Source organism: Salarias fasciatus, chromosome 18 (genome assembly GCF_902148845.1).
Source record: "Salarias fasciatus chromosome 18, fSalaFa1.1, whole genome shotgun sequence".
Classification (NCBI taxonomy): Eukaryota; Metazoa; Chordata; class Actinopteri; order Blenniiformes; family Blenniidae; genus Salarias; species Salarias fasciatus.
This window is the reverse complement of record NC_043762.1, coordinates 18,502,515-18,529,355: the sequence shown is the minus strand read 5'-3', so window position 1 is coordinate 18,529,355 and position 26,841 is coordinate 18,502,515. Positions and strand designations below refer to the sequence as shown.

The 26,841-nt window shown below is 44.2% G+C and overlaps 1 protein-coding gene across 11 annotated transcripts in view; it reads right to left on the bottom strand.

The window, feature by feature from the left end:
* The window catches only part of rnf220a (ring finger protein 220a), a 140,783-nt gene that overhangs the window by 14,403 nt on the left and 99,539 nt on the right, over positions 1-26,841 (bottom strand). For 3 of the 11 annotated variants that reach the window (XM_030116096.1, XM_030116095.1, XM_030116102.1), the window contains 6 exons: positions 19,168-19,297; positions 13,222-13,297; positions 10,069-10,164; positions 6,516-6,558; positions 4,920-5,059; positions 3,776-3,905 (listed from right to left, as the gene is read on the bottom strand). In XM_030116096.1, coding sequence (XP_029971956.1) covers positions 3,776-3,905; positions 4,920-5,059; positions 6,516-6,558; positions 10,069-10,164; positions 13,222-13,297; positions 19,168-19,297 — 615 coding nt within the window. Of the gene's footprint in view, positions 1-3,775; positions 3,906-4,919; positions 5,060-6,515; positions 6,559-6,712; positions 6,938-10,068; positions 10,165-13,221; positions 13,298-19,167; positions 19,298-26,841 lie in introns of those variants that run through there. The other 8 variants (XM_030116097.1, XM_030116103.1, XM_030116100.1 and 5 more) reach the window with 7 other exon arrangements.

Sequence of the window (26,841 nt, the reverse complement as noted above, 5' to 3'; positions counted from 1 at the left end):
TTTGGTCTCCGCGGTGACGGGGAACATGTGGGAACAATGGCCGAGCGGTGTGACTGTCAGTCCGCTCAACTACTGAAGCAATATTCAGGGCACGGCCGAAGAACAAGGAGCATCTGTCTGATCTGAGTCGCAACGTAACGGCAAACTGTAACAGCGGTCGCCAACTTTTCTTGAAGCTATCGCTTAAAAACATTACACTCCAGACCCTCCAGCATCGTTTGATCTGACTTTCCTTTCTCAATTTGCACCTCAACTTTATACTCAACCGAGTACCATTTTAACGAGACTTCCCTGAAAGTCTCGTCATCTAACTTATGAAATGAAGAAAATGGTGATCCCAAGAAGGATCAGTAATACTAACATTCAACACTACTAACAATGATAATTGCTTTAATGTCTATTCCAGCTAAGTATAAAATATCAATAAATGAGCGTTAACCCTGCATCTTGCGTACAGATGGATGCATTTGCTCGTACCTCACAGCTGGAATTTACCTGGCCTGACTGCTGTGCTCACAGTGAAAATACTGTATGTGCAGTGTGTTTGCTCTGCATGTGTGTGTGTGTGTGTGTGTGTGTTCCCTCTGCCTCTATATCTGTCCCTCTAAGCAGTGTTGGCAGGCCAATCTAATCTGGCCAAGGAAAGGTCAGCCCCACTCTAACCGCCTTTCACTCACATTATGCACCGACGGCCACCCCTCTTCCTTTATCACCCTCTTTTTATTCCTCTTTTTTTAGATTCTTCTCCTTAATTTTGGTAAAAGCCCTTTTTGCTTTCTTGTACCCAATGTTTGCCTTCACTCTTTAACTTCATCTATCCATGTTCATCTCCACTCACGTCTCTGGATCTGTTCATAAACAGTTTCCACTCGTCCCTGCTTCAGAGACTGAATCCTCCCTCTCTCTCTCTCTCTCTCACACACACACAGCCTTCCAGCTCTGCCTCATTATGACAGCCGTGCTCTGGATTTTGCTGACTCTTTAACATGCGAACTGCTCGTTTTATCCGCCGCTACACGCGTCGCGGCAGCGAGAAAGGAGACCCTGGGTTTACATGGACGTCGCCGCGGCGAGGCGGCGGGTGCAGATGTGAACAGGCAGGCGGGATCAAAGGACTCATCAGGCTGACGGGCAGCTCGGCTCAGCCAATCCGTCCCCTTCATAAACGTCCCGTTACCATAGCAATTATCAAGACCCCCCCCCCACCAGGAAGCAGGGGAGGCGTGTCAAAGGTCACTGCACTATCTTCCTGCCATTTACAGGTCAGAGAGAGAGGGAGGGCGATGGGGAAAGGGACACAGACACAAAGACATGAGACGGTCATCTTTGAAGTCCATTTCCAAAGGAGAGATTTCTCTTCTCCTCAATCCCTCTGGGCAATCTCGACTGGCAATAATCCCCCTCTTCTCCTCCTCCGCCTCTCAGGACGGTCCCATATCAAACCCGGGGATCTGCCTCCCTGCCTGCCTTTCATCTGGCGCCGCCTCAAACGATTGTTCAACTCTTGTGCTCAACTTTCACTACATTTTGCCTTCACTAACTTGATAATAACTGCAGAAACAAAGAACGTGCAAAATACAGTTTCAGGGAATGCTAAAATAATGTTCAAGCGATAGAGATATGTGAATCCTGACCACAAACTGAATCGCTGAACCAACTGTATGGATGAGGCAATTCTATCTTTAAATTTTAGTTAAAACCTTCTCCTCTTCATTATAAGCCACTAACAGGATAAAACGTGAAAATTATAGACAACTAAGCAGATTAGTGGCAGTTCATCATCAGATGAGGTTAAAAATCATTGTTTTGGATTTATTTATTTCCACTGTTTGTCAAAAATGCAATAATTAGAGGACTGTTGATTGAACTGCATACACAGTTTAAGGCAGCAGTTGTTATTCTCAAAAATTACAATTAAAATATGAATAAATTGCATATTAAGTAATACAGGTTTTTATTGTCATTTCTGTTTGGTACAGCAGGTACCAAACAGTGTGTACATTTGTACAAAATGTTAAGGCATCATATTTAGTGTTTAACTGTAGAGTTTTTGTAAGTAAGACTTTTTTTCAAGGGGTTGAAAGATTTGTCAGCATTTAATTTTAGTTGAAATGAAAAATAAGACTACAAAAATATAAATATTTCAATTAAAAAAATAAAAATAAAAAGAAAGAAAAGCTAAAACTTTTCCAGTCCCCGGACAGTCTAGTAGACAGATAAAGAAAGCTGTCTGTGTTAAGTGGGTCTTTTCAACCTGGCTAAGCCGGTGCGAGACACAGGGAAGTCTTCACTCACACAGAGTTGAATCATAAACTGATCCTGTTCGATTTCTCCCCCCTCCTCCCCCCCTCTCCTCTCCTCTCCTTTGAAACGGCCCGCTCCCCCCCTGCCTTTTCCACCCCCCCTCGCGCTCTCAAAGAGAGGAAAGGATGGTGGCACTTCACAGAAGAATAGGACCTCTCTTCATCTCGCCAGCTGAGGAGACCCCCCCCCCCCTCCCCCCTCTGCTGCAACACCTCTCTATCCGCCGAGCCAGCCAGAGCCTGCTGGATTCACCAGCGTGTGTCAGAACCACTGAGGAGCTTTCAAGACAAAATCCACCTTCTGAGCCGTCTGCAGTGTGTGTGTGTGTGTGTGTGTGTGTGTGTGTGTGTGTGTGTGTGTGTGTTTCAAGTTGCTCTCCCCGGCCCAACTCAGTTAACTCTGTCACATCACAAGGCGCCCTATTAGAGAGCGGCAGAAGGGTCCCGTGTTCGCTCGTTCCGACGACGCGACAGAGGGAGGATGGAGGGAACGTCGGGGGGATGGATAAACGGGTGGAGAGGGCGCCTCCCGCCCGACGGGCCTCACGCTGTCCAGATTTAGTTGAGACTTCAGTATTGATCTGCCTCTGGAAGGGGAGGGGGGCAGGTGGAGCTCAGCATGTGTGTGTTTAACAACGGATCGAAGCGGGGGGAAAGAGGCAGCGAGCAGGAAGAGGAACACATGAAAGTCAAGTGGAGGTCTGAAGCACACCTGGATGGCCTGTTCCAATCTGTCCTCTTATTGCTTAGCAGAAGGCATGATGGGATGCCAGTGTGTGTGTGTGTGTGCGTGTGTGTGTGTGGGGGGGGGGCACAAGACAAAGTTCTAGCTTCTTTAAATTTAAATATAAAGACGCAGTTACTTGTATACTGGGACTCGCTCGCTACTTCACACAGCATGAAATTTTTGACTTTTAGGATGTAAAGAGTTTGAGTCACATTAGCAGAAGTAGGAGGAGACGCCGAAAGAGGTGAGAGACTGAGATGAGCCTGAGCAGTGCAGGTGTGTTTTGTCACAGAGCTGCTGCCGGGCTCCCCGGAGACCCGCTCGCCTATCCAGCTCTATAATTGCATTTCTGGACACACACACACGCGCGCACAGAGTGGTGACCGGCGGGTCAATTGCCCAGCTAAATGTGTTTTCCTTCCCCTCGCTAAGAGGGTGATGCAGGGCCGGGCCGAGCCAGGCCGAGCTGGACTGGACTGACCTCGGGCCGGCCCCCGCCGCCACCGGACCGCCGGCACCATTACGGCTCCCTGGTCACATTCAGCACTGATCACACACAGCTGGCGGAGCCCAGAGTGGACAGGGGGGGGCCGCGGTGAATGATGGATGAGCAGAGAAACAGGAGGAGAGACGGAGAAATTGAACAGTACTGAAGCAAACTGCTGTGACTTCGCGTGACCTCGGTGCCGTGACGGCTGGATATCTACATTATCAAAAACCAGCGCCGAATGTGAAGCGTCCGTACCTCTGAATCCTCCCTCCAGCAGAGCCGTGGCTCTGATCCTCTTCTGCCCCGCCCACTCGTACTCCTCGAAGCCCCGCCCATTTTCTCCATCCATGTCTGCGGAGTCATCGTCGGCTAAGGCTCCCTCACGCTGACGCACCAGAACACACACAGGGACAGAGGTTTAATACATCCAACTGGAGAAAAGCTCTCAGACACACAGTGCTGTCAATTCATTATCTTTAAGCTATTTAAGTACCAAAGGATTCTCTGAGGGTCACAGCTTTATTTTTTTAACCATTTTTAACAAAATGGAGGTGTGGTGGAAGAAAATGCTTCACTGGTGCTGTAACATACTGACACAATTGATAAAATGTGTTCACAGTGAAGCATCTGCACAGCACTAACATTTTCAACGATTCTTCTTCGATAGATGAATCATTCTCAAAAGGACAGACAGGTTATGTTTATTTTGCTGTCCTGCAGGGAACACACACCACGGAAACAGTTCATGCTGATCTGTTACCAACACTAAGAGAAATATGAATAAGAGCTAATCAATCAATATTCAGACCACACGTTTGGGTTTAATTATTCTCTAAAATCAATAAATGAAAAATATCAATTCAGATTAAACAGATATTTGAGTGTCTATCTACTGTAATGGACAGCAGTCAGTTAGGCGACAGATTCAAGAGACATGGTGATTAGTGATGATCATTCGAAGTCAATCTGCTGTTTGGAAAAATGCAGATGGTAATCCACAGGACAGAAGAAGAGCGTCTAACCGACAGGAGAGGGAATCACTGGTTGATGATCAAAGAGAAGACAAAGTGTGCACGTGTGTGAGTGCACGTGCGTCTGGGCTACATCTACAGCACCATGCCGGCGGAGTCGACGCAGACAAATCATACGGGATGAACTGCAGACGAGAACGACTCTGCAGCTGACATCTCAGTGTCACTGCTGTGGCTTTAAGCTGTTCAGACAGTTAGTCCAGTATGATGCGTCTGCGCCGCCGCCGCCATGTGAAGAGAGTTAGGAGGTGGTTGCTACGCGTCGGTTTCTGGCGGTGTCTACAGGAAGAGGAAAGGTGACTGGAAGAGAAGGGTTCATAGGCTGTCCGACTGGCGGCAGGCAGGGCTCAGGCTCCAGATTGTACTACCTGGATCAGGCATTGTTCCACATGTCTACTCATCTCCTCCTCGCTCCCAGCCAAGGGGGCGCTGCACAGCGGACATACCTGGCCCCCCTCCTCAGGCTTCCTCCTCTTCATCTTGCCTATACGGGCTGCGTGGACAGAGGCAGTAAGGAGACAAGAAGGGGAGACAAATTTATAATGCTGTTTGTGGTTTGCGATCATTTCCACAATGACGTCTCCCTCCCTGGTTCTGAAGCACAGGAAAGGGCTGGTTAGTGTCAACCATGCACATTGCCATCCTTTTTAACGTGTTAGGAAAAAAAAAAGAAGTGAGCGTGTGAGAGTTCTGTTCCCAGTGCTATACATCCATCCCACAGCCCCTTCCCGCCTGTCGCAGCTTCATCACCACACACGCTTTAATTAGAAATTTAACAGAGCAGAACAGCCGTCATCACGCCCGGAGCCTCTGCCGCTTTTTTCCCAACTGCAAATGGTGTGCAGGGACATTAATTTCTTGCCGGCTGGGGAAGCTAAAGGTAGCCAAAATGGACTATGGCCAGGGATGAGGAGGACAGGAGGGGATACACTGTAGCTAGAGGGAAAAATGAAGGATGGAGGAAAGCCGGAAGCCGGCTGCGGGTTTGAATCTAATTCATTGGACCCAGCAGTGCTCTGAGCTTCCACTACAAAACCCCCATCCTGTTTAAAACATTAAAGAAATGAATCCTGATTATGGATGAGGCCACAGATGTGATGCACAGAAATGTTCTGCCCAGGAACGGAAGTAATACATCACAAATAATCATATTACTGTTAATAAATTATAAAAGTATTTTCAAGGACTTGTAGTTTAACAAGTCCATCAGATGTGAGTGCCCCATCGTCTACATTCAGGAGTGTGGAAGATTGGTCAGTGTACAAAAAAGAGAGGAGAAAAAAAATCAGAATGATCGCATCAAGTGTGACAAATAATATGCAATATGTTCAATAAAAGTTATCAATATATAACCTTTAATAGGGTCAGCACTAGAATGAAGGCATTTAGGTAAGGAAAATCCATGAATGTGTAGCTTTAAAGTTTGAGATTAACATTTAAGGCCATGTTGTCCAAGATATATGTACATTTCTATGCATGTGCAACTTCAGTGAAGAAAAAAATCAGAAAAGTCCTGAAATATTTCCTTGTAATATCAATCAAAATTGTTGTAAATTTGTTACATTTCACAGTGTGAATAAGATCATGGGATGAATTTACTGTTCCTGGCAACAGGATACTGATGTGTGCGGCAGCACTATTGAGTTTTTATTTTATTTACTTGTGGTTGTATTGAGCAATTGTGGGCAATAAACACTTACTTTCATTTCTCCAATCATTTGTCTGTTAGAGGTCACGGCCTCACAGATATAAATAGAAAATACACTGTAATTGCCATTTTCCAGCACATTCTATGACATCTGTGACACTTCCAAACATACAGAAAACAGTAAAATGCTTTTTTTTTTAATCCATAGTATTCCACAATAAATGCATCGTGGCCACTTAATAAGGACATTTCAGTCAGACGGAAAGATATGAACAATAAAATCAAGCAGAATCAATAAGCTGTTGTGTGTACATACCATTCAATCTCGTTTGCCTGTTTGCCCTTACTCGTAAAAACGTCTGCAAGCAAAGAGGGGGAGAGAAGCGTTCATTAGACAACAAAGAAGCAACACAGCGCGTCTGCAAGTGCGGATGAAACTTCTGAGAGGGGGATTGCTTCGGATGCTGAGGCGCTACAGGGGCTGAGGGGGCACTGTCAACAATCAACACCTACTTCTCTGTTGTTTTCCACCTCCTCCATGACTGTCAGCTTTCTGCCGCAGTTCCCTCGAGCAGCCGCTAAAACTCGCCGCTGCACAGTGGCCGGGCTCGTGTCAACTAACTCCACATGACGGGAAACGAAAGCTCGAGTCTACTGATGGATCCGGATGGCAGAGGATTGAAAGTGCCGCTCGCGTCTGGGGAAATTGCTCATGTCCGACGCCATGTTGGCTTGTTTTGATCACGTGACCGCACTGGAAACGGAAGCCGGGAAACGTCACGTGCTGTTCCGCGCACGAGCCACGAGGGGGAAGCAACGAGTTTCATTCTCATTCATAGATTTCATGAGACACTGCAACTACTATTTCTATATCATGCATATATATTTATAAATGCCGAATCAAGAAGAAAAGGTTGATTCAATTTAACAAAAACTTTTCAAACATCAACAAGTCACTCATCTTGTGGGGATTTGATATTTTTTGCTCAAATTCTTCAGTGACAGTAAAGATATTTTTGTACAAAATGACTTTGAGAAGTTCAGATTATTCTTTGTTGATCAAGAAAAAAGTGTCAGAGCCAGTGTCATGCTCACACATGTATTTATATGTGCACATACACACTTTATAGTTATGAAGTTACACTATGTTTGTCAGCTTAAACATAAGCAATGGAAGAGGCCATGAATCGAATTGTATCATAATTTTTATTTAAGAAAAACTCTGGATTATTTATCTATTCAAGAAAAGTGGTAATAATCCAACCTGACTTTTTAGAAAACACAGTAATTTCCATTTTATTTATTTATTTTTTTAAATGAAAGGACCTTTTCTAACACAGAAACAGACAATTTTGGTGCTCAGGTTAATAGTGATGTAATTTACATCCATCCATGACAATACCACATAACCCTGTGCAGGGCCGCTGGAGCTAATGTCAGCTGACTACAGGTGAGGGCAGGATACGCCCTGAACAGGTGACCAATCCATCACAGGACAAACAGAGAGAGAGAAAGACAATCCATGTGATGACACGACCAAATGTAACTTATTCTGCAAAAAGCTTGCTTCCGGGTTTTTACTTAAGTATGCTACAGTATTAGATAACCAATTTGGATTCATCTTTTGGAGACACGTTGCAAGCATCAAATTCATAATAGCAGGGTTAGGGTTGGGGGGGGGGGGGACAAAAATCATACAAGATCACACATGTATCAAAGCAAATCTAGAACATTTGGGGTCCAGGTTAGTTCAGGTTGCCTGTGGTAAATCTCCTGCATCATTAAAAATAATGTCCGAGCATTAAAAGTGCAGCACTGTGAAATTAATTACCTGAGGTCAGATTCCTCTGTCCTCCATTTCAAAGAGAATGAATGCATCAGGCCTGCTGGGATTCAAACCCAGAGGCCTGCATGTCTTTAACTATTTGCTGACTAAAGCAGCCCCTCTTGCGATTATGGATACCCTCTCTTTAACGCCGCAGCAAGCTGAATAGGCAACGGCTGAGTTCTCTCACGGCCGGCCTGTCGTCCATCACTGACAACCACTGATTCCCCTCCAACTCCTGACTTATAGGCCCGCTTGCTGCGCATCGCCTCTACTATGGTATCATTATGATACACTCAATGGACGGCTGTGGATAGGTCAGGTTTCCAGAAGCAGCGAAGAGGTAAAGCGAACCGAAACAGATTGACAAGAAGAGAGGAGGTGGAAAAGTCTGCCATTATGCTTTATTTTCAGGGTGCTAAAAAGAGTCACCATTGACTTAATCATTTGTATAATATAAGGTGATTTCAGCAGTTTCACTTAATGAGAAAATCTACTTTATTGCTATAAGGTCTTTATGAGCTGTGTCATCCTGAACGTATGGATGTAACGTCTGCATGGACTTAATAGTTCTTATTTTATGGTGTTAGGGGGGAAACCCACTTAACCCTGAGATACATCATGGCCAGAGGAATTACCCGAACAAACTTTGATGAATTTAAGAGATAAAAGCAGTCAGGGTGACATCTCAGATTTAAGGAGATTGGCCTGTTAGTCAACTTAACTGCTGAGAAGGCATAAAAAAAACCTAAATTCTATGAGATTTACTCCTGTTATAGATCATATTTACATACAGTTTGATTGAATAGATTATGTAAACCTCATCATTTCCTACATCTTAACCTATTAAAGGGCACGTATAACACATTTCCCACATTTCCAGTTACAAAGAAGCCAATTACATAATCAAATCTGTTGCAAAAAGGATGGAAAACGAATAAAAATCACACATATTTAACAATATCTAGTTAAGAAATTATGTAAATGCACTCTTCATAAATTATTTAGTAATTTTGACCTCCAATACAATATTTTGAGCAATAAAAACGTACGGTATCTGATTTACTGAAGTTTAAAAATAAGTACTGGTTTTTTTCAGTAGTTTTCAAGTTCAACTACAATTTTTCTTTTTCTCAGATAAATGGTTGTATCAGCTGGGAGTAGAAGATGTGCCACTGAAGAAAAGGTGCCACACATTATGTTGATTTTGCTGTCATAATAAATTCTACCATAATAACACCTTGCCTACTGTTTAAAACAACACTTTTCCCTGCTTTCTAGCAAACCTTCAGTTTACCTTTGGTTAGAATAACACGAGAAGATATGGACAGGTTATCACACACAGTCACTCACTGAATAAAGGGTTACATTTCATTCACAAAAACCTGCCTCACATTTCTATAGCAAGTTTAATCTGCCTTTAAACTTGAAGTATAGCATTACATCTCTGCTTAACATCTTTCCTGCTCCAACACCGGATTCCTATTTAATAATGAGAAACATTTTCATTAAGTAGATCAGTGAAATTTCGCTTCAGGTCTGTTCTTAAATATCACAGTTTTATAGCCCGGTGGACCCGAATCAGACTTGTAATTTCAACATCGCCTCTTCAAATGTGAAGAATGGTAACTGCTTGGGGACAGAGGGTGATCAGAGGAGTACCACATATTAAATCTGCCACTCCAGGTACGTTGACTGCTTAACGATGCCTGTTACCATCGAGCTTATAGTACTAATATATGTTGTAATATCTGTTACGGCACTCTTAGAGATATACAGGTTGTTGCAAAATGAAATGTAGGAATTCATTGTGTCTAACTCTGAATGCTTCAAGGTGAACCGACTGACAAGTGGAAAAAGAAAGCACGGTAAAAAACAAAGCAAAAGAATAATATATAAATGTACATACAATAAGTTAATTAAAAAAATATTGATATCAGGCCTCGTGTGTGTGTGTGTGTGTGTGTGTGTGTGTGTGTGTGTGTGTGTGTGTGTGTGTGTGTGTGTGTGTGTGTGTGTGTGTGTGTGTGTGTGTGTATGTGACCTGGTATCTGTCGGAGTGGTGGGCGTCCTCAGATGACAAAGGAGAGACCACAGGAGACTCTCCCTCACGTTTGATGTGCACCGACAACAGCATTGACTGCGGAGAGAAAGAGAGAGAGAGAGAGAGAGAGAGAGAGAGAGAGAGAGAGGGGAATGAAAATGTATTTTCTATGCAGATGATCTTGTAATATTATCACCTCTGGGGCAATGATTACAACCGAGGCTGTCCTTGTTGCAAAGACGGATAATCAATGAAACCGAGTGACACAAGAGTAATGCTTGCTCCAAAATGCATTCAGATTCAAGGAAAACAGATACAGTTTCACTGCTGGGGAGGAAAGTGTGGAGTGTGTCGCCACCTACACATACGGCGGGGTCAGCAGTGAGACGACCTGAATGTTCCTGTTAGTAATTGAAGTTAATGAAATAGACCTTCTCTGAACACCACGTTCAGCATGTGTGATGGTACTCGAAGTGGCAATCGAGAAAGACATGATGAGATTTACTGGTGGAAGATGGACTGTGGGAGGTAAAGTTAGCTGAAAGTGTCAGCTAAAGGCTGACATTGAAGTAAGTTTAAAGAGTTGTCTGAAAGGGGAAAAAAATAAAAAACAAGAAATGATTGAGCATGTAAACTGTGCAATGTGAAGTAAAAATTGATGCGAGAAGTTGTTTCAACATCCCGTCTATATAAGTGGAAATGTAATGTGATTGTGTGCATCATACAAATATAATGATCGTTATGAAATATTTTATATCAGAAACTCACATGGACGATAAACAGTAGAGGAAAAAAACCCCCACCAAGACTAAAGACTCTTTACCCTTGGAGAAATTCGAGAATGTTATTGCTGCAGATGCTGAAAGCAACACGTCATTGATGATGACTGTAACCTGCCTGACTTTGTCTATAAAATCCCTTCCACTGATTAGAGTTAATGTTTATGGGACGTTAAGAGGAGTTAGGGAAGACTGAGAGATTGGAAAGAAAGGAGGAATGGGCAGAAGAGGAGCCAGAGGATGAGAGGAAAGGAAAGCAGGAAGGGAGCAGGGTAAACATTCAATGGGAGGGGGGCGGGGGGGGGGAGGGGGGGGTCTAACTGTCTGACATTATGGGACACTGTCTGTCTATAAATCTGTCCCACAACACTTTGCACGCGCGCTTCGCTCTTTCTCCGTCATACGTACATATAAAACAATATCCTTCTCTAACCCACTCTGTGACAAAGACAGTCCGGGGAATTCCAGGGAGTTAGCAGAGAGAGGAGAGATTGAGCAAATGAGGGAAGAGGAAGAGAGGCAATATCAGTATTTTACCAGGCTTAGTCCTGACAGACGAGTGGAAGTGTGTCTGCACTCCTGCTTGTATTTTCAAGTGTGTCTGTACGGCTGCCTGTTTTTTTTTTCTTCCTTCTTTTCTTTTTTTTACAAGGCAGCTATGAAATATTTGTATTTACAGTCGTCTCCTATTAATCAAGTGGAAAGGGGCAGAGCAGAGGCTTAAGTGCTCGACAGCAGTAATCTAATAATAATATGTGAGAAATGACCAACCTCCAGTGCTGCCACAGTAAATTGGACATTATGCATGGTGCTTTTATGCCTCTGTGGGTGTGTGTACGCATGTGTGTATGAGTGTGTGTGTGAGTGTGTGTGCGGTCTTCCCTTTTTCTTTTCTCCACGTTTAAAAAGGTCAGGACTCATTTACCTGAGGGCGTTCTGGGAATATGCTTAAATTTTATCATTAGAATATGACATTTAATGGTATTCTACAAAGACATTATAAATGAAGGTCTTCCTGAAATTTTGGTCTTTTAAACCAACCAATTAAATCAATGTGCACAAAGAGCTGCGCCAAAAAGGTTGCATTTAGAAGCTACAGTCGGGTGTAGATGCACACCTTATGGGCAAATATTAGAATGTTAAATTTTACCACTGGAAGAAGAAACTTTTTGCAAATATACATACTAACAATTAGTGGAGGGTGTCTGAGAAAAGCACAGGCGAGTTGCTTTTCTATATGCATCGTAGTATCCAAGTGAAGTGTGTATGTGTCAGAAAATGAGCGACCCTCCAGATATTGCATGTTTTCCCTCTGACCCAGTCACCGCAGCTCAGCAAGTGGGCTGAACACCCCATAAATTAGTGTTTTGGGGTTAATCTCTGGTTTAGCGGAGGTGGGTCCTGCACGCCGGGCGGCGAGCGGCAACAACAGGCCCATGTGCTCCAGGCCGGCTCTCCTCATTCTCCATGGCTTCCCTCAGAATACTAAACAACAGCGGTGAGATGCGAAGTCACGGCTGGAGACGGAGGCTCGCACTCGCCCTTCAACCCTGCTCCGTCTGCCTTTCTCAAGTACGGGCCCACCCACGGCGCCGCAAGCGCGGCTCTAAGCTCAGGGTCAGCACCCAAAAGGTGGGAAAGAATAAGAATGGCTCACCTGAATTAGTCTAGGACTCTCAAACTTTTGCGTTTAAATCACATGCACTTTTATTCCCCCCACCTGCTGTTAGGTCTTTGAGTTTTGCCAGTTTTGCAAGTACTGAGTTCTTCCTGACAAAACGTTGTAATCTATCTGGTCGATAAGGATTCTTTTCAAAAGGTCTCAGACTGGCTGCTGGTGCTGCCTTTAAATAAAGAGACAGATACTGGGAGAAAAAACCTGTGTGGACACAGAACTCCATCTGTTTGCAGTTTGACATCGTCCATCTTTATGTTTTTTTTTGTTTCCCTTTCTCTGCGCCTGCGTCTCTCTCTGTCTCTCTAATTGGAACAATCACAGTACAGTGCCTCTTGTCCTCGCTGCCTGTTGGACCAAAGGAGACCAGTACTTCTGTGTGTGTGTGTGAGTGAGAGAAAGATTTCAGAGGTCGACAGTACAGCAAGATCTGTGCAGCAGAGAGGAAAAGAGGCCTCAGAGTCTCATTTCTGATCGCTCCACAGACGTGAACCACTTTGCCTATCAGTGAAAACTACTGGAGATATTACATAACAACATACAGTTCAGCATTAGCGGAAAATCATTTTGTTATTAATTTATTATCTTGGCAGCTTTTAATGGATATTAGGGGAAGAAAGTCAACCTTTTATATTAGAACTTCAACAGAGGAAGGAATAAGAGAAAAAATGAAATAAATTGACGCATGCTCTCACGTACCGCATTAGAAAACGGGGGCGATCTCACCTTGGGGGTTCCTGGAGTGGCTGTTCCATCTTTGGGTGAGGGGTTCTTACTGCAAAGGAGAAACAGGACGGACTTCAGTGATGTATTAGGTAAAGCAGTGCTGACGCAAAGTCGAATCTTATTACTCGTCTTGAGCCTGATCAGCAATTTCTTGGGTTAAAACAAGCAATATCCAAGAATTTTTTACCAGTGGCTCACTTGGGACCAATTAACTGGAATCTTGTCGTTTCATTCATTTACTTTCATTCATTGCGCTCATATTCTCAGTGACCTTTCATCCTCCCATTCTGTCCGATGACCATACGACATATGACATTCATACACAGACGCAGCCTGTGTGTAAGGTCAGGAGCAGGAAATAATAGATTTTACAATAATTTGATTTGTCAGTAAACTCAGCGTCTGGTCACTTTGATTTGAAGCATGTTGACAATAATATTCTGGCTTGTAAACTTTACAGGGAAGGAGGAGGAGAGAAGGGGTTTGTTACATGTTTTCGGTTTGCACTGAGGTTTAAGAATCAGTCAGGATGTATTAAAATATCCAGCAACGCTGACATATTTATCCAAACTGCTTTTGCGTGACCACTTCTTCTGACACCTCCGCTGACGTCCCTCATTCCCAGCTCATGCGCTCCCTCACTCGTCCCCGTCCCTCTTCCCTCTCTCTCCGTCTCCGACTTGCTTTCAAACAGGGTGAGATACGTTTATCCCAGCTTCGCAAAGCGCCGCGACGGGCTTGACGTTGACGAAGCGAGACAGGGTTGTCATGTTTGCTTTGAGACCCTGTTAGCACTCCAGACCCTCACGGACAGACACACACACGCACACACTGAGTAACAGACAGACAGCGGCAGACCACAACCTCTAATCTGACAGCATGCCTTGGTAGACAAGGGATTTCCTTTCGAAACGGCTGGATGAGTGGGTAATAAGAATAAGGAACCTTCTTTATGAGTCACTTTTCTGAAATATAAATTTACAAAAGGGGTGATACATGTTTTGTTAAAACTCAAGAGTGTGAAACGAGTTCAGACCTGTGACTTTGTTGGATCTCAGCAAGCTGGAGATCCAACACAGTTATTAAGACATGAGTAAAAACACGGAGGCTTAACAACATTTACAGTTTGCACGTTTTAAACTGTAAGGTCCACGACCTGCAGTTAAAGTGACACTGATACTGTACTTGGAGCGTCCATGGCCGATTCAACGTGTCATATTCTCATGTGTATTTGTATTTGATGGAATAATTCAAGGTGAAATAAAAATTTGATTGAATGATCCAGAAGTTGATATGGCTTACTATGTCAAAACGTGGTTAGACTCACGTTGGAGAATAAATATGGGTGACACACACACACACACACACACACACACACACACACACACAACACACACACACCTTTCTCTCACCAGCTCTCTATCTCTGTCTCACATCATCTTTCTCTCCTTTTCCCCCTCTCTCTCTCTTTTATTCATTACCTGGAATCTCTGCAGAGGTATCAACAATAACAGCCACCTCTACCTGCTTGTTGACAGTGTCAAACAGCGACAAGAGAAGGAGAGAGCGGGAGAGAGGGAAGAGAAAGAGTGAGAGAGGACAGTGGCAGCATGCCTGCCACGATGGGAGAAAATTGCCACGGTGACAGAGGGGGGGTGATGGAGAGATGAAAGGAGAGGGAAAAGGGGGGAAAAGGAGGGTAAGATGAAATGTGAGGTGAGAGAGAAAGAGATGTGTTGAGGGAGGACGAGCAGGAAACATAAAGAGAGAGATCGAGCGAGGGGAAGATGAAAGAAGACAGAAAATGAGAGAAAGAAAGAGAGGGAGTGATGGGAGAGTTGGTGTGCTGCCGCCTCTTCACAGCTTCACATGTCTGTTTGCCCGGTTCTATGAATTTTTGATGGCGAGGGTTATGGGGCTGGAAATTCCTGCTGGCTGTCGTGTCAAAGCGAGGAGAGGAGTGTAGAAACGAGTAGCGCCGCACGGCACAGCAATGCCAAACAAACACACCAGACAGGCGGGAGGAAAAACGGGGGAAGGAAGAATGAAAGACGCGATTTAAAACGTGTGGTGATAATGAGCGTGTGTGTGTGTGTGTAAAGACGGCGAGCCAGGTGAGGCATGCTGGTGCCTCAAACAAACACGCCTTACGGAGCTCCGTCCCAACACATCAGACAGGGACGGTATTCAAAAAGTAGCTTGTCTGAACTGAACACGGCTCGCCTCGGAATGTGTAGACTCTAAACTTTAGAAGGCTTTAATCTGAAAGAGATATGGTATTTATCCAACCATCGGCCAAATGTTTGGTAGCCAGTTGAGTAACTCCTGTGTTTTAACTTTAACATAAGGCCATTGGGCCAAGCAAAAATTTAGAATTGGGATAATAACTACAGGTAAGTACTATTTCTTGTTTATTTTCTGGGGATTGCAATGTTTTAGTAGGAGTTGAGGAAACACAACACGAGACCTGGTCTGATGAAGACTGAAAATGCTGAAAATAAAGAACTTATTTTATAACATATCACTGTAATTTATTCCAAGCATATTAAAAATTGGGATAAAGCTAAAATTGTACTTGTTCATATTTTGTCATCAGATTAGGAACTTCTCTTTGGACTTCATTGGATTAAAAACAAAAGTATATTTGGGGTTTTTCAAAAATACACACCTGAGCACGACCTACAAAAATCAAGATTATAATGTATTTAAAACAATAATAAAAAAAATTCAGGTGACACTGACTACTGTGTTTAATCTAGTTACTGAATTGCTACTTGCATTAGTTTTAATCTGTTCTAGTCAATAACTGATAACCAGCTTCATTTCCAGACCTGCTCCCGGTTGAACGCGCATCAGTACTAAATATGTTGTGTCAGCCTTGATTTGATTGACAGCCTCCCACCTCCGCTCCCCTCCACTCCCCTACATGGAGGGGCTGTTGCCGGCTAAAGATGAGTAAGTCCTTTCCTTGTGGAAGTTGGGTTGAATAGATGGGAGGAAGAATAGAGGGGCAGCGCTAAACTCCAGCTACTGATTGCTTTTTGCCTTTTTGTGTCATCTGGTGTCGAGGTGGGGGCTTGCTTGAGCGGTGGCAAATTGATTATGGAGGAGGAGGAAGGGAGAATAGGGAGTATTAAAAGGAGGGGGTGACGGGGTATGTAGATTACTTTGCCCCCCTGAGCCACCTGACGTGTACGGGGCATGATAGATTTCCATTTCCAAACTCTGCATGTGTGTGTGTGTGTGTGTGTGTGTGTATGTGTATGTGTGAATTTTCGTGTCCGTTCGAGAGAATCTGTGGCCCGTGAACAAGTGACAGAGGTCCCAGTCACCAGAGAGAGCAGGCTGGCAGCTGTAATCAAACACAGATACATTTCCATGCTCCAAAAAAGAGGGGAAAAAATGGAAAGCAAATCGAAACACACATAAGAACAGATATCTGTAGAAAAGAACAGACAGATCACACACACACACACACACACACACACACACACACACACACACACACACACACACACACACTTCTCGAACACATGTGCCCTCGTTTCCATACCCGCAGCTCTTTCATTCAGCAAACGCTGGTCGTCATTAAAGGCAGATTTACTACAAATTGGACCAAATTCCCACTGTCACTTTCAATAATGGCAGCTACCATGCAGAGAGCCAGCGAGAGAGAGAGAGAGAGAGACGGAGGGTGTGTGATTTAGAGGTTAAAATAAAAGAGGTTAGTTTTTCTGGTACAACACACACAACACTTACTGACTTCATATAATTCTCCTTTCGCAATCCTTCACATTTGATATTTTGTGTATTAGCTTGCTTGTAAAGGAGCACTTGTCATGAAATATCTTGAAGCGTTATCCCTGGATCCTTCTCTTGCTTCTTCTTTTTTTTGCCCCGCCGCGGTGTTCGGGTTAATGGTGAGTAGGTAAATCAGCCGACCGTGACGTTCGCCACCATCCCATCTCACCCAGGGATGACGCTATTTCCTTAAATAACTGTGTGCGTGTGTGTGTGTGTGCGCGCGTGTGTGTGTGCGTGTGTGTGTGTGTGAATATCAATTGGGTGTGAGGTTCCCCAAGCTACTATGTCAGACCACCAGGGGAAAGGACAGACAACTAACCTTTATTAATTATTAAAACACACACATCTTGGTCATATCACCAGTTGATATACAGAATAACTCCTTCTTCCATTGATTCTACTTTCACTTAGTTTCATTCTGTGGTCACAATTAAGCTACTGGTGGCTTGCAATCATCACTCTTTGGATTTGTTTTCTGCGCAAAACAATCTGACAATTCGAAGCTTTGCCATCTCTCATAGACAGAATTAGCATCAAATACTGTGATTATTTGTACTTTACTCGATACATGCAAAGTTAAGTCCCTGATCTTAACTTTGATCCTAAAAGGTTTTAAGGTATTGAAAAAAAAATGATGGAATAAATCTTCACAAACAAGGTTAAGTAAGGTCAGGGAGAAACAACAGAAGAGAAGAAACAAATGAGATGAAATCAAATAGGAGGCAAAGGATAAAGTGGAAACAATTAAACACAGAGGATTAAAAAAAACTGAATGGAGTGAGGGCAGAAGAAAGAGGAGAAGAGGAATAAAGATGACCTGAGCAGTGGATGGACGCAGAGGGACGAGGAGAAGGTGCAGGCAGGGTAAACCTGGGCTAAATGAAGTGTGATTTCCACGCGAGGTGACGCTATCTGCTGCCCTGCTTCTCCAGGTTAATGGGGGCTATCATAAAGCTGGGCCGCTTAGGTGGACACCGGGTCACACACACACACACACCTACACATACATACATACACATACACACACACAGCCAGGCGTGTGGTCAAGGTGAAATATGGATCCTAATGGTTGTGTCCCATCGTTAAAAGGGCTTGGAGTTGATTTATCCATCGTAAAACAGCTCGTGCAACTGCCATGAGGAGAAGAAGGGGGCAGCGGTGAGCTTGGGGTCACAAGTTTGATTCCTAATCCCTCTAGGAAACACTTAGCTTTACGTTGACTGCATGCCTCTGCCTTTTAGGCAGATTTATGACACCAACTTCTTTTTAAAAACAAAATATGGATCAGTAAAAGTGATGTAAAAGTGGAAGTGAAATACAGCCTACACCGTGTTGCTGAAAAATTCTCCACCTTGATTGGTGCGCAACATTTTTATTTACCTTCAGACATGCACATCATACTGTCAAGATGACCAATTCAGAAAAAGCACAAAGACAATGTCCCCTAAAGTTACAGTAGAATACAAAATTAAAAACTGAGCAGTTGCGTGTGAAAAACAAAAGGTGTCGTGTTCAGCTAATGATAGAGACAACTTGTGATCTGGAAAATGCAGTAATGAATGTCTAGCAGTTTTTCCATGTGTCCCTGTGCTTTATTTATCTAGCACACATTCATCCTGCACAGTCCTTCCTGTCTTTTAAATCGGATTCCCTAAAAGTATTTCTGGACACCATCAGGGCCTTGACTGATGTTTGTTCACCCTCCATTTAGTGGTTGCTGCAACGTGAGCATGTTTCCACCATGACTGTCAAAATCTGTGGTCAATACCTTGTAAACCACCCGAGGAAAAGTGAAATCACATCAAAATAAAATCCACACGATGCATTACACTCTGTCTAAAAATAAAGAAATGCTAACATGGTGGCATAGTGGTCAATGGTTAACACTTTCACCCTGCAGCAGGAACACTTGAATAAAGTCAAAGATAGATGGATCATGGGAAATATTAGCCAAGGGCTATTTTTCCCAACAATCACAGATACTTATAAGTCACAACTACCATACACAGGAACCTGGACTTACTTGTACACATGATTTACACAGATTTTAAAGTTGGTACCACGAGTTTATATCTTAAGTCCTTCGTAATAACAGTAAGTGTATTGAAGACTTACCTGAGGCATATGGCGGCTAACCTCTCTATCTCTGTCTCCATGTGTTCCTGCAGCTCTCCAGGCCTGAGCAGCACCTGGCATATGGGACAGACTGGAGCCTGGCTGTCGTACAGCGACATCTTCTTTTTACCTGGAAGGAACAGCAAAGAGGAACAAAGCGCGTTATGAGAATATCACTGTGAATATCAATAAATTTTTGTTTGTGAGTAGGCTTATTTCTGAGACCAGATTTTACTGATCTGCTCAGAGATGATGTTCCCTGTTGCTTTGTGTTATTTAACAACATACCATCAAATTTGGATTTCTTGATTTTGAAACCATGGCTCAGTTTATCGCCTCGAAAGCCAAAGCTTGAACTCTGGCTGTCCTCTCTCAACTCGCCAGTTCATGTGCTTAATGGATTGCACACACATGCTAAAGAAGAGCTGCACAGCCTGCGCTGTGTAATGCTGCATTCAGGTCAAAGCAGGAGGTGGGGTAGGAGAGGGAGTTAAAGAAAGTCCTGTCATGGATGAGATAATGCTGTATGGAGTCTGCCAACACTACCTCACTTCATTGTCCTTGATCAGCAGGGCACAGGGTGGGGCCCACCTGTGTGTGTGTGTGTGTGTGTTAGTGTGTCCGATGGGCACATATTGACTGTGTGTTTACTGGAGAGCGTGCATTTTGCACGGCGAGCTGTATTTAGTTAAGTACATATAGGACAGAATACATCCTATCTGAGTTTGAGAACGCTAAAAATATCATCTATTGAAATTGTGCTTAATGTCAGTGCTTAATGTTGGAGGACACTTCCTGATTTCCTGTATTCAGCCAATCAGATGCGTTATTTTTTTAGCCCGTGAACAATAGGCTCCACCTCGGCCAGGACATCCCGTTTAGACTGCTAGTCACCGTGGCAAGATAAAGGCCAGGTGAGGAGGGAGTCCTCCCTCTTGGTCTTGTCTTTGGTGCACAATCACATGCGCATGCAGCTCACATGGTGAGCTGACAGTGAAGAACAGAACCATGCAGACACTCACACCACTCCGTTCCTTCATTTCTCATGCTCTGTCTGTGTGTGTGTGTGTGTGTGTGTGTGTGTGTGTGTGTGTGTGTGTGTGTGTGTGTGTGTGTTGAATACACCAGCCTTCTTTTCTCCGGCACCGCTCCTAAACGGAGCCCGGAGCACCGGACACATTAAGTGACTTTGAAAAATAGGTAATCGATGACCCTCTCTCACTTTCTCCTGCTAGTACTCTATCTCCCCTTTTTTCTTTTTTTTTGTCACTTTTCAAGTATTCCTCTCAGACTTCCTCGCTTTGACCTTACCCGCTTTCACTTTTTTGGTCATTACAATAGTTTTTGTCACCCCTCGTCTTTCTGTGTATCTATATTGCTCCTCTTATTTCCTTTCTCTTCTTCCTACCGGCCTTATAGCCTTCTCCTCTAGGCTACCCCCAGATACTTCAGTTTATTTCTTTTTTTTCTGCCACCTCCATCCACCGACGCACGCGCACGCGCACACGCACACACGCACACACAGCCTTCTCCGCTTTATTGCTTTGACAAGATAATTTGAGTCATGCTGAAGCCGTCGCCATCCGCCACAGCAAACAAAGAACGATCCCATCCCTGTCTGCAGCCAGTGGGGTTTCATTCTACAGACAAACTCCCTCCTGGAGGACACACACTCACACACACACACACACACACAAACACACACACACACACACACACACACACACACACACACACAGGAAAATGTATGCCTTGATCATTGTTACGGTTTTGTAATGCCTGAGAGTGCAAAATGCTTATTTTGCACAGTTTGAGTTTAGTTTTTTGCATTTCAAGATGAGGTGATTTGAATAGTGAAATGTTTTGTATGAATGAGACTTTTTGTGTCGGCAGATTGATGATAAGACACGTCGATGTATGAATAAGAACACAAAAGCAACAAAAAAAAAAATGACATCAAAGTTTTTTGTGCCGTGTGAACTAATCTGAATTCAAATTTTCTTGACAATAAGGCCGCAGCCGATTCAGCAAACAACAATTTGACATGTAAATTACACTCGCTTGTATGTGACGGAGCAGATGCAAAATCAACAACCAAATATGAAATTTGCTGTCACAAAAGACATAAAAGTAAGCGGGAGGACACATGAAAACACAGCGGGGCATGGTCAGAACGCCACAAACTGCAGTTTGTAAAAACAGGAATAAATCCTGCAGCAGAAAACATGAAAGGAACAAAATTTTGTTCGGATGTTTTGAGTATGAAAAGCAGGTTGTGCCTTATCCGTCTGGCCGTGAAATTTTCCTGTTCAGTCTCAAACTGATTAAAAACAGTTCACCGATGACAAACTCTGATTTTTTTTTTTCTTTGCCAGCAGTTCAGCATATGTGAGTTATGTCAAACATGTTGAATATCTGCCAGTCAAAATGCAGGCAATATCACAGAATATTGATAAATCCAACAAACTGCATCTCTAGATTATCATCTCTTCCATGTGCACACTCTCGTCTTTTTATTCTTCACATCCGTGAGCCGTTCCAACCTGCTCGCCGTCACTCTCTCACCTTTTCTTGTCATTCACACTCCTCGTTTACTTTCTTTTTTTCCCTCTATTTTTCCTTCTCTTTGTCAAACGCTCCCTGAGGGAAGTGAGTGATGGCGAGAGGCGAATGGACAGATAAATCTAGGGGTGGAGGAGAAGAAGAGGGAGGAGATGTGGGTGGGGGTGTTGGGGGGGGGGGTGTTGATGTGATGCGATGTCGCACACCGGGCTTGTCAGCCCCTTAAAGATGATTAATGTTGGGACAACACAGGCAGACACACACACGCACGCACACACTCACCCGCATGTCCTCCTTTGGACCCCGCGGCTCAAACACACACTCGCCCCGCAGCGCAACAAGGGAGCGTTTAATCTCGAGAAGCACGCGGGGAAGGTGGCAGAGTCAGAGAGGGTGGAGGTGTGTGTGTGTGTGGGGGGGGGGGTTATGGGGGGTTGGCTGGACAATAACAAGGAAATAGGCCTGACAGGACTTCTTAGTGCTGAGATTCCTCAGTGAAATGCCGGCCGGGCGAAGCAGGGATGGATGGATGCGCGGATGGAGGAGAAAGAGGAGGTGCGCATCTCTCTGACAGCCGTGATAGAATACAGGCCCGATCCCCCCTAATGTGCCAAGATGGATCACCTCATCTCTCTCTTCTTCCTCTCTCCCTTTTCTCTTCTCCTCTCTCAATCCCTCTCCCTTTCTCTCGATCTCCGCCGCTCTCCTCTCCCTCCTGTCCGCTCGCCCACCGCCGCCACCTTTTCACTGCCTTCCCTCCGTTTCATCTTTGTCACTTGATCCACTTAATGGTGCTCACTGGTTTTGTTCATGTCACAAAACAATAAGTCAAGCAGCTGGCAGGAAGCATATCCTCTGACTTTTCAGATCTTCGGCCTGATTTATTTACTCGCGGCTACAGTCCTGACAAAACACTTTGGCTGCTTTAACTCGACCCGTAGACTCACTAATTCCTTAATGAAGTGAGTTGAAATCAGAACTAAAAAAAATTAAAATCTGAAGAGCATAAAATACAGACGTTTATCAGGTTTGTGAAAGAATGTTTAACCTGTGTTTAACATGTATTATGCCCTTGATTTGGTTTTTATGTCCTCATTCTTTTAGAATAATGAGCGGAGTCACACACACACACACACAGGACCAGACAGGCAGTTGCAGACACCAGATGGTGAGGAGGAGAGAGCGAGATCATACGGAAGAGTGGAAAGCAAAGAGGAGGCATCTCCCTCTTTCCACTCATTGCTTTACTGTTTCACCCTTGACTTTTTTTTTCTTCCTTTCCTGACTAATATTCACTAAATTAAGAATTAAGAATCCATGAATCCTACTATATTTGAGTTGTACTATGTGGCAAAGCTACTCTGCATTGACAATACTTTAAAATTAAACATCTTCTACCATCTTTAAGAGAAACCCCTCATCCTCTCCTCCTCATTTGCTGTCTTTCAGTGTCTCTCCTCTCTCCTCTCTGCCTCTGTTGCTTTGGTCCAGATGAAGTGGGAATCAATAGATGGTAGATAGCACCGGCTCCCAGTCACGGACTACAATGAGCCGAGGTAAAAGGCCACCTCCAGAGAGGACAGGGATTGTCAGCTCAATACTCACTCTCAATGGGACCTGAGATAAAACACCATTTGGGGTGTCCTCACGGCTCAGCGGGCTAAGAGGCAAAGCATGTACTCACAACACTGTGTCCAAATCCTGCTTAATGACCAGTATTATGTGTCATCCCTTCACTTCTATCCTGACAACCATTTCTGGCTCTCAGGAATCAGGTGCTTGGTGGACATTATGATTCCTCAGATCCCAATCTTTTCTGTTTAATGCACATATTATATATTCGGCAAGTGGGAGAAGAGTCTTGGTTCAATGAACAGAAAAACTTTAACTTTTTTGACATTTTCTGACTTTTACGTCTTCCGTAAGAAAATTGAATTGACTTGTAAATTATACACACAATCAGCTAATGAGAAGCAAGCATGTAAACTGGATTTAAGCACAACAATAAGACACAGGAAAAGAGGAGGGAGCGATTTATTGCTTGGCACATGTACAGTGTGTTTGTGGGCGACACGCACATTCACTGCGACTGCGGGAACACGCAAGCACATTTCCCAAATGGAATTACAAAGTGTCTACATGTAGCGGCTGTTTTTCTGTCCTTGAACAACTGTCTTCTCCTTGCTGTGTGCCAATGTGTACACACACACACACACACACACACACACACACACACACACACACACACACGCACACACACTTCTATTACCCCTCCTTGTTGTTCCCCTAAATGAGTTTTCTGACATGCATCAAGTGTTTATGCCTGCTACCCCTCTTTTCTCGTCTTCCCCTCCACCTCCTCCTCCTCCTCCTCCTCCTCTTCCTCCCCCCCTCCCCTCGCCTTTCGCCCGGCTGGTTAGCTATAACACCCGCCAACATCGGTAAACAAGGAAATCTCTCAGCCGCGGCCCGGCGTGTAACCGCATTACCGCGCCCGATAACCTCTTCAAATAATGTGCGATAAGGGGAATTTGATTTGATTCACGGAAGGGAAAGAGGGGACACTTCTGCTCCCCCTCCAATCTCTTCCTTTTCCTTCAGTTTATTTCTTTCTTTTTCATTCTTTCCTTCACCCCACCGTCTTCTCTTCTTCTTTTCACTTAGCCTGAGGGTCCAGGCCTCCCCTTCCTCCTCCGCTTCCCATTGCAACCCCCCCCACCCCCCCACGACAGAATGACACCACCTTGCATCCACAATCAAATAAATCCCGCTGAGGTGTCAGCTTTCATTTCGACTTCTCCCTGTCGACGCCAGGTAAGGTGAGAGGGGCCCCGTAAAGCCATCATCTCCATAATAGCAAATATGAGCCCTAAAGCCCAAAACCAGGGGCTGTATTAACACAAATGGAACGAGCAAGGTGTGTGGAATGTGTGCGTACGTGAGCGTGCGTGTGTATGTGTGTGTGAGTGTGTGCGAGCATCTCGCAGCAAAGCGATATGGTTTTTTTTCCTTAAGTGAGCTGTGATTTAAGCAGGCTTGACACTACTCTGATCACTGCCTCTGTGTGTGTGTGTGTGTGTGTGTGTGTGTGTGTGTGTGTGTGTGTGTGTGTGTGAGTGTGTGTGCGTGCGTAAAACAGATGAGGCTGTGTGGCTCATTCAGAGGACATTTGATGAAATGGAACGGGGGTCAACTTCAGTTTGCCACCCGGGCTGCTTTGCGTTACTCCATGCATGTGCATTTCCTGTGTCTGTCTGACCATGTGCGAGTGTGTGTGTGTGTGTGTGTGTGTGTGTGTGTGTGTGTGTGTGTGTGTGTGTGTGTGTGTCTGTGTGTGCAGTCTCACTCCCTGACAGTGATGCATGGCGCTTTTAAATAGCACTCCTCCACGCCCTGCTCAAAACTCATCACCAGGCTCTTTCACTATCCCTCCCCTGCTCCCTGGGGTTGTCACTTTTAGAAAAGCAAATGAAATGTCGGCGGTGCAGTGGAGAGGAGGGATGAAGAGACGCTCGGATTGAGGGATAGAAGGGGGAAAGGTGTGTGTGTGTGTGTGTGTGTGTGTGTGTGTGTGTGTGTGCATGCCCGCGTGTGCAGTATTGTTGTAGATCTTGCTTGTGTATTCGAGTCACAGGACTCACAATATTTGTGTCTAAATAAGAGGAAGAGTGTGAATAAAGTGTAAATTGCAGGATGCGTTTATACTAAACAGACCAGACATTTATACAGATGCAGAAGACTCACTGGTAAAACAGTTAGAATAAGTGCTCATTCTAGAAATCAGATAGCTACAAGGAAATTAAATAAAAGTTAAATAAAATAAAAAAAATAAAAAATCTGGAACAAATTCGTAGGGTTTGGAGAAAGGCGAAGCCAGTGAGGTTAACAGATCATTAATCATCAGCTGCCGAGTTTTGAACACGCTCTGATAAATGGTCATCTGATGATCCCGGCATGCGCCCGTTTCCAAATGTGTGTTAGTGTGTGTAATGTGGCTTTTACTCCTGGGACCCTCTCCTACACATGTGTTTGTCTGGAAGGAAGCAGTGTGATGCTAGTGAGGTTATCTCCAGCTACTGACAGCTGTTTATTCAATCAATCACCTTGTCAGTGTGGGGACGTGTGTGTGTGAGTGTGTGTGTGTGTGTGTGTGTGTGTGTGTGCGTGTGTGCGTGTGTGTGTGTGTCACACAGACAGTGGTGAGGGAGAAAGAAGTAAATTAATGGAGCATTAACCAAGCAGTGACCCGCAGAGCAGAGGCACAAGCAGCAGCTACAGACCAGATCACATCAAGGTTTTCGAGCCTGAGCTGTGAGATGTGTCTCGATTGCGCCGGACGTTTTCATTCATATGTAAGATGGAAAAGACAGTGGACTAAACAAAGGCTCTTCAACAGCAAAATAATAGAATTCATGAAAAATGTTCTAAATGAAATTCTGAGAATGCACTGAAGTTCTTATGATTTATATTGTAGTTAAGATGAATAATTGAATCATATAATTGCTCATTAATATTTGATTCTTATGAAATCCTTCCCGTTGAGCGTTTTAAATATTAAAAGCCAACAATTTGAAATACTAATTACTTTCAAGATAAAACTTCAAAAACTCTGACTGTGACTGCAGTCTCTGTGAGTTCAGCGTGTTGCAGTGTATTTTGGAAGAAACACACAAATGAAATGCACGTTTAGCTTCCACTGACGTTTGCCCCGTCGCTGCTGACACTGACTCCTGCGTTTCTCCTTCCTCAGCTGTGCGGAGGAGGAGGAGGAGGAGGAAGAGGAGGAGGAGGAGGAGGAGGAGGAGGAGGGACACCTAGCAGAGAGAGGTGTGGGCGTGAGTCCTGTCGGCACTCATTTCCATTCCAAAGGGCCTAATCACGACAGGAGCCGGCCGTGTCAGTGGGCATACGGGGACATCAGCGGGTTTGAAATAGACACCCTGAGTCAGCCCCGATCGCCACAAAAAACACAGCTGCTTTGTGTCGGTGTATGTGTGTTTTCAGGAATCGTTAGAAATTGGGATTCTTTTCTGTTTTTTAAACAGAAATCTATCTTAAAATTTGTCGCAAGCAGTCCATGGACACACACTTAAAATAAGGATTTCCTTCACA